Source organism: Schistocerca serialis, chromosome 6 (genome assembly GCF_023864345.2).
Source record: "Schistocerca serialis cubense isolate TAMUIC-IGC-003099 chromosome 6, iqSchSeri2.2, whole genome shotgun sequence".
Classification (NCBI taxonomy): Eukaryota; Metazoa; Arthropoda; class Insecta; order Orthoptera; family Acrididae; genus Schistocerca; species Schistocerca serialis.
Genome location: NC_064643.1, coordinates 464,009,366 through 464,023,506, shown reverse-complemented (window position 1 = coordinate 464,023,506; position 14,141 = coordinate 464,009,366). Strand labels below are relative to the sequence as shown.

The 14,141-nt window shown below is 36.4% G+C and overlaps 1 protein-coding gene across 2 annotated transcripts in view; it reads left to right on the top strand.

Annotated features, from left to right (window-relative positions):
* Nucleotides 1–14,141, top strand: part of LOC126483652 (integrin alpha-PS4-like) — a 174,148-nt gene that overhangs the window by 112,176 nt on the left and 47,831 nt on the right. For both annotated transcript variants that reach the window (XM_050106715.1, XM_050106714.1), the window contains exons 13-16: nt 1,472–1,617; nt 1,793–1,883; nt 4,630–4,774; nt 7,715–7,925. In XM_050106715.1, the coding sequence (XP_049962672.1) occupies nt 1,472–1,617; nt 1,793–1,883; nt 4,630–4,774; nt 7,715–7,925 (593 nt within the window). The remainder of the gene's footprint in view (nt 1–1,471; nt 1,618–1,792; nt 1,884–4,629; nt 4,775–7,714; nt 7,926–14,141) is intronic.

Here is a 14,141-nt window from a genome sequence, read left to right as displayed (position 1 = left end):
TTACAATTATCCCTTTGTACATTCTAGACAACTGGTTGAACTCTTCTCACTAAATGTTGTTATATCCACTCATCAGATGGTTCAGTGATTCAAGAAAGTGCCTCAAATACTTAGGAATCTTACCCACTTCTACCATATTCATATAGTTCATACATTCCAGGAAGTTAACTCCAGTTTCAAGTTTGCTCTCCACTAATGCTAAATTTTCTCATTGGTCACTGAAGAGAATTTTGCTGAAGTGTACAAATTAATAAAGGAAGAGTGGAGTATATCATACCAGCAGTGCTTTGTGCCTGTCTGCACATTGTTCAAATCATTCAGTGTGTAGGAGAACATCACATTGATAAATTCTTTGCTTTTTATAGGTACCACAGACCTTGACCTAAGAGCATCCCATGCTTAATGGCGTATAGAATATCTAAAATAAAAATTTCCGAGTGAAATGTCTCACTATGTTACAGCAATTTTACGTAAGAAAAAATATGACTTTTCAATAACGATGAAAGTGCAAGTGTTAGAATAATAAAATTCAGTTTTCCAAGGACAGAAATATGGCGGATTCCTTTGCAAAAAAAAAAAAAAAAAAAAAAAAATGTTAATATGAGTAAAATTGAGCTGTCAGAAAACAGTTGTTGGGAAGAGCTACATAGAAAAATACCTCCCTAAATGCCAGAAGAGCTTCAAGCTATCTTTCACTTCAAGCTATCTTTCCAAGCAGGAACACTTGAGATTTATTAAGCATATCTTGGAACACTGCCAACTTTATATGTTGCAGGCAGATGCTCCCATATGATCAACAAGGGTGTAACATTTTTCTGGATTAAAACCAGATGCAGATCTCTAGCCAGAAAGTAATTTTCAGTCTATCTTGACCAGTTTTGTAGGAAAATCTGTAACACTTCTCTTTACTGGTCACTGTCATCATCATTTCTCTTTATCCAGCATCAGGCCAAGTTGGGGCATTTGTGGTACTTCTCCACTTTCCTAAGTCTTTCCACCATACTCCTTCTTCAGCTATTTTGTTCCAGTCCAGATTCCTTCTCCTTAAACTTGTGTTTACTGAGTTGGTCCATCTTGCTCTAAGTTCCCCCTTGCTCTCAAACTTGACCTCCATCATACATTTTGGTACTCTTCCATCTCCTATTCTCTTGACATGTACAACCTATTTTAACCTGTTCTTTTCAATTCTTTCATTATATTTTTCTACTCCAATTTTATTCCTAACATCTTCATTTCTCACTCTGCCCCTCCTTATTTTCCCTAACATGCTTCTTAGGAATTTAATTTCACTGGCGTAGATTCTACTCTCCTCTCTTCTTTCACTGTTCAGATCTCCGATGCATATCTCTTTATAGTATAAAAATATTTGTGGCAAAATATATAACACTCATCTGTAAAATTTTCTAAGTTGTTTCACTTTTTTGTGCACTATCAACATATTAGGTTAATAAAAATTTATATCAATTTCTAGGAGTGCGAGTGAAGCTCCATGTCACCTCCAGTGAAGGAAGAGCAAAGTTTCTAACAGACGAGTCTGGCATGGACACTAGCGTGACATTCTCAGCTGAAGTCTATCCAGACAAAGCAACATGCAAGCCTTTCACCATTTCAATAACGGTAAATTTGAGTTATATTCCATTCCTATGTACACAATAGCTTTAAAAAAAAGAAAATGCAGCACTTATTGAATCCACTGGTCATATTTAAACTTCTACTCAGTTTTTACCACAAAAAGTTATTTCTGTTAAATACAATCCAGAGCACTGACAGTCAGTTACTTCATTCATTACAGACTCATGTTGAGGAATTCTACAAACCAATTGACATAACAATGGAGTTTGATCTGGACAAAGAAAGAAAACGAAGGGCCATACTGGATTACAGTAAGTAATTAAATAATGTTTGTGTATCCCCACTGTAATTGTTTCATTTAGTTTCTTAACATTAACATGACCATTGTTTGGTGGCTATACTGGTTTCAATGGACTAGTCATCATCAATAGCCTATAAATATTTCTTGGTTGATGGCTGTGTCAAAGCACACTATGATTCAATATAATGTTGAGGCTCCTACTAGAGTCTACTAAGATAAACTTCAAAATGAAAAGTAAAGTGCTTACTCATTCTCTCAGCCAATAACAATGAAAATATGAACAAAATAGTGTAAGTTATGCTGAACCTGATTCACAATTGGGAAGTCACTGTAAACCCTGATTTGTTATTCCATTCTGAAGTTTTTTTTATCATGTATTGTGGTCCACTGTGCCTCTAGTGGATGGACATCACAAATGATAAGTGTCATCCAACTGCAGATTTTCTCATGTATTAAAATGACAAGTTGGGGAGTCCACCTCTGGACCTATTTTGATGACTGGCATATTGACCAACATCTTCACTGTACAGTTCTTTCATTCTATAATTTCACAACCACATTCACAGTTTAAGAACAACAACACTTCCATAAAGTAATGTTAGAAAGAAACGTGGCTTATATTGTCCATCATTCAGCCATAGAATCCATCAGAGAAGGATTAGGTATGCAATAACAACAATTATTGACCTATTCTGAAGGGTCTAACAAGTAATAAAAATTATTTTAAGGGCAAATTAAAATCATATCTGTAAGATAGATTGTCTTACTACAGGAAGGATAGTTAAATAATTGTTTGTGTATCTTACTGCAATGCAAAGTCTTACTACATGAAAGATAGTGAAAGAATTGTTTGTGTATCTTACTGCAATGTAAAATCTACAATTTTAAATTCAGACATCATTTTCAGAATATAGAAGCCACTTTGAGGAAAACTGTGAAATTGCTAGCAACTATCTTAATAAAACATTGAAAGATGGGAAATATGGAAGCGTCCGATCCCACCCGTCTGCTTTGACCCATGACGTCACAAATATGGCGGAAACAAAAACAAACACACACACTTTCCACAAGAAGCCTAATGACACTAACGGGACAAGTGCGGGGAATGGGGTGTTTTGGGTGGGGGCAAACTAAATATAAACAAATTTAGATGCCTTGCGTAGCTACAACGTGTAAGTGAAGACAGCCATGCATGAATGCCTACCCACCTCCCCAGGGGTCGTAACCTCTGCAACCCATAGAAGATAAAGATGCTTCAGTAGCTGATTAGTGTTTTTTGTCTTTTTTTAAAAAAAAAAATCTCACGGGATAGAATGAACAGATCAGAAAGATAAATATAATAAACTAAAACAGAAATTCGAGGAAACAGATAATTAAAATAAGTAATAAGTGTTTTTAAATTTAAAAAAAAAATCTCACGAGATAGAATGAACAGATCAGAAAAGTAAATAAAATAAGATAAAACAGAACTGGAGACAGCCACACTCAAACCAAACTCCGCGCCGTCATGGCGTCACACACGACAACACCCTTACGTCACGGGTCAAAGCCGACGCGTTGGATCGGATGCTTCTGTCAACCCGAAAGATGTATCTGATAAAACTTTTGACATGTTGTACATGATGAAAAGTGGTTATACACTCGCACACACACACACACACACATATCCATCCGCACATACAGAGATACAAGCAGACATGTCTGCTTGTGTCTGTGTATGTGCGGATGGATGTGTGTGTGTGTGTGCGACTGTATACCTGTCCTTTTTTCCTCCTTTTTTCCCCCTAAGGTAAGTCTTTCCGCTCCCGGGATTGGAATGACTCCTTACCCTCTCCCTTAAAACCCACATCCTTTCGTCTTTCCCTCTCCTTCCCTCTTTCCTGATGAGGCAACAGTTTGTTGCGAAAGCTTGAATTTCGTGTGTATGTTTGTGTTTGTTTGTGTGTCTATTGACCTGCCAACACTTTCGTTCGGTAAGTCACACCATCTGTGTTTTTAGATATGTTTATAAAATTATGTGGATCTGTCAGTTTATAGAGCCATTTCAATTCTAGTTAGTGAAGACATTTGTGCATTCATCAATTACATCACCACTTTTGAGCATTATGGATGCCTCATATGAAACACAAAAAGTTGATCGCATTTTATTTTTGCTTACACAATAAGAACAAACAGCAATTTCCCCTTCATGTAACACAGCTTCTATGACACTCATAGTGTATGGTTTCTTCATCCTCTCTTCTCTCCCCAATCAATTTGTAACGCAGAGATTATTACTAGTAGTCTAGTATCTTTGCTGTTATATTTCATTGTTAATTCTTACATCTATTGCTACCTTATGAATCTTCACTCCTACAATTTTTTGAAATATGTTTTTCTTTTATTTCTGTGACCATACATCCAGAGAAGAAGCTCTCACAATCTAGGACTTCAGAGACAATGGTTCACTGATGTTTCTTTTCTTTGGTGCCATAACAGCTGTTTCAGTTAGGGCAAATTAAAACATTTTTTTTTCTTTCCTTTCATTTCATTAACAGCCATCATTAGTAACTTTTGTGTTCAAAGTGTAGTCACACACTGGAAAAAATTCTATGTAATGTAATTTGAATATGTTTAGTGACATCACTGGAACATTCTGAAGTCACCATTTACAATGTGCATATTTGTTTTTTTTGCACTTAGGTAACATAACAGAGTGTAGAGTTAATTTAGATGCTGGTAAAACGTTGTAGCACCAAAAATTTGCATTCTTACAGATGACTCTTTCTGCAAGACATGTCCTACAATTGATCCAGATGCTTCACGGAAGTTACTCACAACTGTGCACACTGCAAATGGCTGTAAAAATGTTGAGAACTGCATCACTGATCTTCATTTGACTGCATTTCTTCATAATATTACGTAAGTTTTTATTCACCATGGATGATATATACACTGGAATTGCTTCATCTCTTACACATAGTATTCAAATACTCATTTAAATACTCAATTACAGATGTCTAGTCATACATTTTGGATTTTGACATATGTTCACTACCAGTACATCAAAATGCTACTTTATATTATAAAATGGATTTTCAGTCAACCAGCTATACAAGTTTTTTTCAAATAATTTCCGAGATATGGACATGCTGAGGGTGCAATTTTGGAACAATCATTTAAATTTTCCCCTAGTGTTGTGCAAGTCAATATTTCCTCTTGTTTGAAATTCTTTTACACTTTGTTTAATGTATAGTGACAAGACATATACTGGTATAGACAGGTTTACAACTGAGAGTATCTTAAGTTTTATAAACAAAGGTCAACAGTGATCTCATCGTCCAGCCCTAGACATTTCTCTTATGCCTATTTTTTGTTTCTTCAATGTGTCACTTACATGTGAAGAGTGCCCACATACCAGCAGTCGATAAGAAATGTGAGACTCGAATGTTCAAAATATGTCAGTCTCATATATTCAGAAGTAACTACACCTCTCAATTTCCAAATTCAAGATGTAGGGTTGGCCATATTAACATAAATCTTAAACACAGACATGCCAATCAGCTTTATGTAGTTTATTTTTAGTGAAAACTTTAAATTTATGAGTAGCAACAATTACAAAATAAGAATGAAAATAACTTAGAAATGTAAAGCAAAAATATAAAACAGAATTTTATTAAATTTATAATATAAATTTTATGAAATGTTTAAAATACCAATCAGACAATTCTGAATCAGTATCATTTGCTGCCCTGCTATCACTCAATTCCTCGTTGCTCAGTTATTTGTGTAGAGCATCATCCTCTGTACCATCTAGTGCATTCGATATTGAACTTTTTTTAAATGCCTGTTGTAGTCTGATTTGGGACACACTTCCATGCATCATCAGTTCGACATTTTACACGTCCTGTTGGTGTCAGTTGTATGTCATTTTCCAAAAGCCAATCCATGTACATGCATTTAAGCTTTTCCTTAAATGGTTTATTCAAACAGTTGTTGAATGGTTACAGAATTGATGTCATCCCACCTGGAATTACTGCCAAGTCCATTTAGCTTTCTAATAATTTCTGTATTACTGCAGGTGTTTTATGACCTGTGTACACATCTGACACCAGCACACTGTGTAAATGAAACATTATGCCAGAACAGTGATTCCATACAAGTCTATTCCATTCCATCATTATGTTCTCCAAAAAACACTCACTTTAATTTACTTGTACAATCACAGTTTTTGGAAACACTTCTGATTTCACTTAAGTCTTTTGCTTGAAAACTATGAATGGGGGTATTTTGTGCCCATCTGCTGTGCAAGCAAATTTGGCCACATTCCCTATCTAGCCAAGAAGGTATTGGTTTTCAGTGTGCAGCCTGATTATGAAGTGCTGAAATTCCATAAGCTATTTTTCATAATTTTTCAGCAGCTTCTGCACCATTGAAGTTCACCTCAAAAGTGAAAAACTTCAGCACTCCACAAAAAGACCAATTTAGTTGTGGCCAGCCTTAAAATTTTTGATTTTGTGCACTCAAGCAATTTCATTTGCCACAATTTTTAAAATTCAGCATTCACAGGCAGACATTTCTGACACCGTTCCTTAAGAAACTCATTTAAAATTACTTCAAGAGCACAATATTGACCACATTTTGGCCCACTAAAGACTTTCCTGCTCATAGAACATTCAAAGAATTTGTCGCTTTGCAGTTACCATCATTGACGTTGCTCTCACCAATCCTGTGTTGCAGACCTGCAACACAATTAGAACTTTTTCTGCAAAAGAAATAAATTCCTTCTTGAATTTGGCACTTTAATGAAAGAGCTTCATTATAGTTCACTAACACCAGCCTTCACAAAATTCGATGAAACAATTCATGAAACCAGAATGAGCCACAGATTACCAGCTCATGCAAGAATCCTAAAGTTGTATGCACTGTTGGTATTTATGAAAAGAAATTTATTTTTGTTGCTATGAATATTTGAAAGGCTGCTACATTTGGAGATGAGCAATACTGAATTTCTGTTTTCTGCATTGGGTGATGTATTAAAACACAATAGTTTAGATTTGAGAAAGAAAAAACAAAAGAGAAGAAAAAAGAAGAAATTGTAGATTTGTCTTTTTCCTTTTATTTTGTATTTTTACTAACACTGAAATCTATCTTTGTGCCTGCAAAGCATGATTGTGTAGCAATGCTTATATTTGGCAGCAAAAGTTAGTTGTGATGGTTCCTAGCACCATTTCTCAGAACTTCTGTTTTTCACTTGATTGCAAGCCACAGGCAGTTTTTTGGAGCCCGAAAATTGGAAAAAATTGCAGCTTAGATTCAGGTGCTTACAGTAATGATTCAAATCTTGTGAAAAAAATGATTAATATAAGTTAGGACTGAAATATGAACATAAATGTACACCTTCATAAGAAAAATTATGACTTTTGTGTTCTTCATTAAAAATTTATCGAAAGGTCCCATACAAGAATCTAGAGCTGTTACATTATAATATACACAATATTCCAAATTATCCTGTTTTGCAATCTTCATTATGAAATTGTGTCTCAACTTTAAGACTCAGATGACATTCAATTACTCCAAATACTGTCAGGTATATTACAGTACTCACTGTGTGCAAAAAACTGCAATTGTTCTTCTATTCACTTCAGGCTGCTTTCTGTGTTCAAATATCATTACTTACAACATAGGTTTCCTTTTCTTGGATCCTCATTCACACAAATGTATAAGCAATAAAAGTCATTAAGGAAGCTAAAGTTTCTGTTGCTTCATTGTCAGTGATAAATGTTTTATTCAAACATTGGAGCTTTTGGACTTCACAGACCACATTTTTATTTTTCTTATGTTTATTTTGTTTCTCCACAGAGATCCAATTACCTTGGGAACAGCTGCTGCTTATAATGTGTCAGTTGACATTTCTGTAACCAATACAATGGAACCTGCTTTTGTGACAAATGTCTATGTTTCACTACCACCAGAAGTGTCATTGGTACGTCTCCCTCATAAATGCCAAGAAGATGGGACATCACCTGTACTACTGACATGTAGTATTGGAAACCTCATTACAGGAGAAATGGTAAACCCTTCAAATATTGCTTCTTTAAACAAATTGTTTGTCATAAGATTGCCAATTTTGTTTAACTACCAAGTCAGACACATACATAAAGGAATTGTAAACTTACTCAAACAACTAGGAATCTTCACCATAATATTGCATTACATTCTTTCTCTTATGTCATTTTTTGTTGAGAATTTTTGATTGGACAGAATGAAGAAAAAAGATATCACAAGCATAATATAAGAAATAAGCATAATTTGCACATAGAGTCTTGCTTTTTAATGCTCTTCCAGACAATTTCAAATCCAGTATTAGTGGCCTAACTACATTTTAAAAATATTTGAAACAGTACCTTCTTGAAACACAGTACTATTTCTTAAAGTAATTTTAAAAATATTTGAAACAGTACCTTCTTTAAACACAGTACTATTTCTTAAAGTAATTTTAAAAATATTTGAAACAGTACCTTCTTTAAACACAGTACTATTTCTTAAAGTAATTTTATAATAATGTATGATTGTATAGTGTATTGTAAAATGAATATTACATTCCAATCACCTATTTGTCTTTATAACTGAAAATAATAATACTTGCACATTCTTCACCATATGTGAAAGATATCTATATCCACATCTATACTCTGCAAATCGCTGTGGAGTGCACGGTAGAGAGTACTTCCTATTGTACCATTTATTAGAACTTTTTCTTGTTTCATTCATACAGGGAGTGTGGGAAGAATGATTGCTTAAATGCCCCTGTGCACATTGTAATCTTGTCCTTGTGGTCTTTACAGGAGTGATACATAAGGGATTACATTATGTTCATAGACTGTCCACTTAAGACTGAGTCTCAAAATTTGTAAGATAGTTTGTTGATCTCAGCAAATGTCTGCCATTTCAGGCCCTTCAGTCTCTTTGTAACACTCTCTCATGGGTCAAAGGAACCTGTAACATTATGTGCTGCCCTTCTTTGTACATGTTCAATATCATCTGAGAGTGCTGTTTGGTATGGATCCCACAGACTTTGTGTACTCATTTCATTTTCTCACCTAACCTATTAAAATGAACCTATCTGAAGACATCAAACACTGTCTCTCTCCAAACATACTACCTCATGCTGTATACAGATGACTATAGATACACTCTCAACTACTTCTCCTTTAAGGGGAAGATATATAAAGAAATGCACATGTACAAAAAAATCTGCAGCACAGTGATTGGCTCTCACATCACACCTGTAATCATCAACCCATTCATCAACTTATTTATAGGCTACTTCGAGAAATCCTTCTCTACCATCCAAAACTACAGTCCCCTTACATGGTTCATGTTTATCACATTATCTCCAAGACCTAGACCTAAGGTCAAGGCATTATAATTCCTTTATTAAATTAACATCTTCTCTACTATTCATTCCACCTGTTCCTCTTCAGGTCAAGACATCTTTTTATTTATTTTATTTATTTATTTATTTATTGTTCCGTGGGACCACATTTGGGAGAAGTCTCCATGGTCATGGAACGAGTCAATACATGAAATTATAACACGATTGTAGAAACAGATAAAATGAAATATAAGAAACATATTCAGGCGACAAGTCGTTAGTTTAAATAAAGAAAATCAAGAATGTAACACTGGAATTTGCTTAATTTTTTATCTCTTCCAGGAGCTCCTCGACAGAATAGAAGGAGTGAGCCATGAGGAAACTCTTCAGTTTAGACTTAAAAGTGTTTGGGCTACTGCTAAGATTTTTGAGTTCTTGTGGTAGCTTATTGAAAATGGATGCAGCAGAATACTGCACTCCTTTCTGCACAAGAGTCAAGGAAGTGCATTCCACATGCAGATTTGATTTCTGCCTAGTATTAACTGAGTGAAAGCTGCTAACTCTTGGGAATAAGCTAATATTGCTAACAACAAACGACATTAAAGAAAATACATACTGTGAGGGCAATGTCAAAATTCCCAGACTATTGAATAGGGGTCGACAAGAGGTTTTCGAACTTACACCATACATAGCTCGAACAGCCCGTTTTTGAGCCAAAAATACCCTTTTTGAATCAGAAGAATTACCCCAAAAAATAATACCATATGACATAATATGCGAAGTATACTACTTTTCGTGTTGAAATGTCACTTATTTCAGATACTGTTCTAATGGTAAATAAAGCGGCATTTAGTTTCTGAACAAGATCCTGAACTTGGGCTTTCCACAACAGCTTACTATCTATCCGTACGCCAAGGAACTTGAACTGTTCCGTCTCGCTTGTAACATGCCCATTCTGTCTGATTAAAATGTCAGTTCTTGTTGAATTGTGGGTTAGAAACTGTAAAAACTGAGTCTTACTGTGATTTAGCATCAAATTATTTTCCACAAGCCACGAACTTATATCATGAACTACATTATTTGATAATGTTTCAATATTACACACAAGATCCTTCACTACCAAGGTGGTGTCATCAGCAAACAGAAATATTTTTGAATCACCTGTAATACTAGAAGGCATATCATTTACATAAATAAGGAACAGCAGTGGCCCCAGCACCGACCCTTGGGGAACGCCCCATTTAACAGTGCCCCATTGGGACTGAACATCATTACCACTCTCAATATTGCGGAGGATTACCTTCTGCTTTCTGTTCTTAAAGTAGGAGGCGAACCAATTGTAAGCTACTCCCCTTACTCCATAATGATCCAACTTCTGCAGTAATATTTTGTGGTCAACACAGTCAAAAGCCTTCGTTAAATCAAAGAAAACACCTAACGTTCGCAACCTTTTATTTAATCCATCCAAAACCTCACAGAGAAAAGAGACTATAGCATTTTCAGTTGTTAAGCCATTTCTAAAACCAAACTGTACATTTGACAGCAAATTATGTGAATTTAAATGCTCCAGTAACCTTGTATATACAACCCTCTCGATAACTTTAGCAAACACAGATGGCATAGAAATAGGTCTGTAATTGTCAACATTATCCCTGTCTCCCTTTTTATAAAGTGGCTTCACTACCGAGTACTTTAATCGGTCAGGAAACCGACCACTCCTAAAGGAAAAGTTACAGATATGGCTAAGTACTGAGCTAACATACGTGGAACAATACTTCAGTATTCTGCTAGATACCCCGTCATATCCATGAGAGTTCTTGGTTTTTAGTGATTTAATTATTAACTCAATCTCCCTCTTGTCAGTATCATGGAGGAGCATTTCAGGTAACAGTCTCAGAACACTTTTTTCTAAGAGCGCTATATGATTCCCTGTTGGGACTAGGTTTCTATTTAGTTCACCTGCTATATTCAGAAAGTGATTATTAAGTACTGTACATATATGCGACTTATCAGTAACACGGACATCCCCACTACGCACTGATTCTATATTCTCGACCTGTCTCTGCAGACCAGCCACTTCCTTTACGACTGACCATATGGTTTTAATTTTATCCTGAGACTTAGCTATTCTATCTGCATACCACATACTTTTTGCCTTCCTAATAACTTTTTTAAGCACCTTACAATACTGTTTGTAATGGGCTGCTGCATTTAGATTTTGACTGTTTCTAACGTTTTGATATAATTGCCACTTTGTTCTACAAGATATTCTTATCCCTTTAGTCAGCCACCCAGGCTGCCTGTTTGTGCTAGTACCCTGTTTTGAACGTTCTAATGGAAAGCAACTTTCAAAGAGCATGAGAAAAGTCTTGAGGAAAGCATTATATTTATCGTCTACTGTATCAGCACTATAAACATCTTGCCACTCTTGTTCCTTGATAAGGTTTACAAAAGTCTGTACAGCAACTGGATCAGCTTTCCTAAAAAGTTGGTAACTATATTTAACATGTGTTGCAGCACAAAAATCTTTTAGACTTAAAATTTGTGCATCATGATCTGAAAGGCCATTCACCTTTTTGCTAACAGAATGCCCTTCTAATAATGACGAATGAACAAAAATATTGTCTATGGTTGTTCTACTGTTCCCTTGCACTCTCGTTGGAAAGAATACGGTTTGCATAAGATTATATGAATTAAGGAGGTCTACCAGCATCCTTTTCCTTGCACAATCACTTATACAATTAATATTGAAGTCACCACATATAACTAACTTTTTGTATTTCCTATAAAGTGAACCAAGAACCTCCTCTAGCTTTAGCAAAAATGTTGTGAAATCGGAGTCTGGGGATCTATAAATAACAACGGTAAGAGGTTTAGCTCCACTAAATTTAACCACACCTGCACAACATTCAAACACCTTTTCAGTGCAGTACTTTGAAACATCAATTGACTCAAATGGGATACCGTTTTTCACCTACATGGCTACTCCCCCACACCGCAAAGTGCTCCTAGAAAAGCTGCCAGCCAACCTGTATCCTGGTAAAGGAAGCCTCTGAATTATCTCCTTATTTAAGAAGTGTTCAGATATACCAATAATTTCAGAGTCAACATCTATAAGCAGTTCACTAACTTTATCTCTAATACCTTGTATATTTTGATGAAATATACTAATTCCCTCATTAATCGGATACCCAAGCTTTGTGGAAAGTGGTTTCTTTGTTAGAGAGACTTCCCTTAAGCAGGAATACCTATCAGCTGACTTCAATCTAAAAAAGGTACAGCTCTAACACCCACAACTACCGGAATTTTCCCATGAGTGATCCCACCACCCCCACCTATGCTGTCACCTATAAGTTTTGCCAACCTCCCCTTCCCATACCTGTTGAGGTGCAGGCCATGTCTAGTGAAACCCGTCCTACTGATAGACTCCACCGACACCACTGAAATGTGACTCATGCCTTCTGTCATCAGCGCACCCCCAAGTCTCATGTTATTACGCCTGACGGCTGTATTAAGATGAGGCCGATCGTGACGCTGAAACAGTTCCACGAAATGCACATTCGTGTTGCCAGTCTGAGTGGCTATCTTTTCCAGGTCACCATCTATGTCATACTCCCCATCCCTATCAATACTATTACCAGCCCCACCCACAATCACTACCTGATCCTCTTTAGTAAAATCCCTACGTAACCCCCCTATGTTAAAAGTCACCTGAGCCAATCCTGCATTAGGCTTCACAATGCTGGTGACCTGGTACTCACTCCCCAAAACTTCCTGCAACTGCTGGCCTACACCTCTACCATGAGAACTACCTAACAGCAGAACCTTCTTCTTTCTCTTAGACTTTGCAACTGTCCTAGCCACCGTAACTGCTGAGGTCTGCTGTATACTTCCTACATCTACAGCTACTAGAGATTCCTCTCCACTAGACTCTGACAGTTGGTCATATCTATTACAAACACCAATAGTAAAACTATCTGAAAATCTCCTTCTCCTAGCAGATCTCTTGCCAACAGCCAGCTCCCATTCCCCAACCCCCTTCTCCCTCCTCATCCTATCTAGCTCCTCCTGTGCGTTTTTCAACTGCACCTGAAGGGCACAGATCTTACGCTCCTGCTCCTCTATCAACTTACTCTTGCTACATAACCTGCAGTTCCAGGAGAGGATCTCACCAGAATGCCCACTGGCTTCCCCACTGCATTCCCCCCAGTGAAAATACTTCGAACAAGTCTCACACCGCAATCCACTACTCATGAACCTACGGCAAAGCCCACACTTCTCACTCATGGTAAAATTTTACAATTATTGAAACAAGAAAACAACTTTATCTAAGTTCCGCTACTACAATAAGAAGATGTTAAAAACTGACTACAATTATCACAAACTTGCTCTACAAGGGAAGTAACTACTATTATTGACAGTATTAATCAACAACAAATGAGAATATAACAAATACTAACACAGAAAGAAAATCAAACGTCTAATGACAGTAACGAAACTGAAAGCAGTTCGCAAAAATTTCTTCTGAAGTTATTTCACCGGAAAACACCAAGAACACTGGTTGAAGACTACTAAAGTTCCTAAATAAACTACTATACACAAACAATTAATTAGTACTTAGCTTTCGATGTCCCGCTACAGCTGCAACTGGTCAGCGCGGAATGTAAACACGGGTAAGAGGTTAAGTTGCTCGATACGAAACACTCACAAATATCAGGCCACAACACAAGAAATGCAGAGGTGAATGAAGCTGAATATCATCCTTCACATCTCTAATGTCACCATAAAACTTCTGTCCATGGTCTACCAGTCTGCGATCACTTACACAGCAACCCTCTACATAGTTGTTAACCCTCACAGCTGTTCCACAAACAGCTATGGTGTGGCACTTTCTCCCATGCTTCTAATACT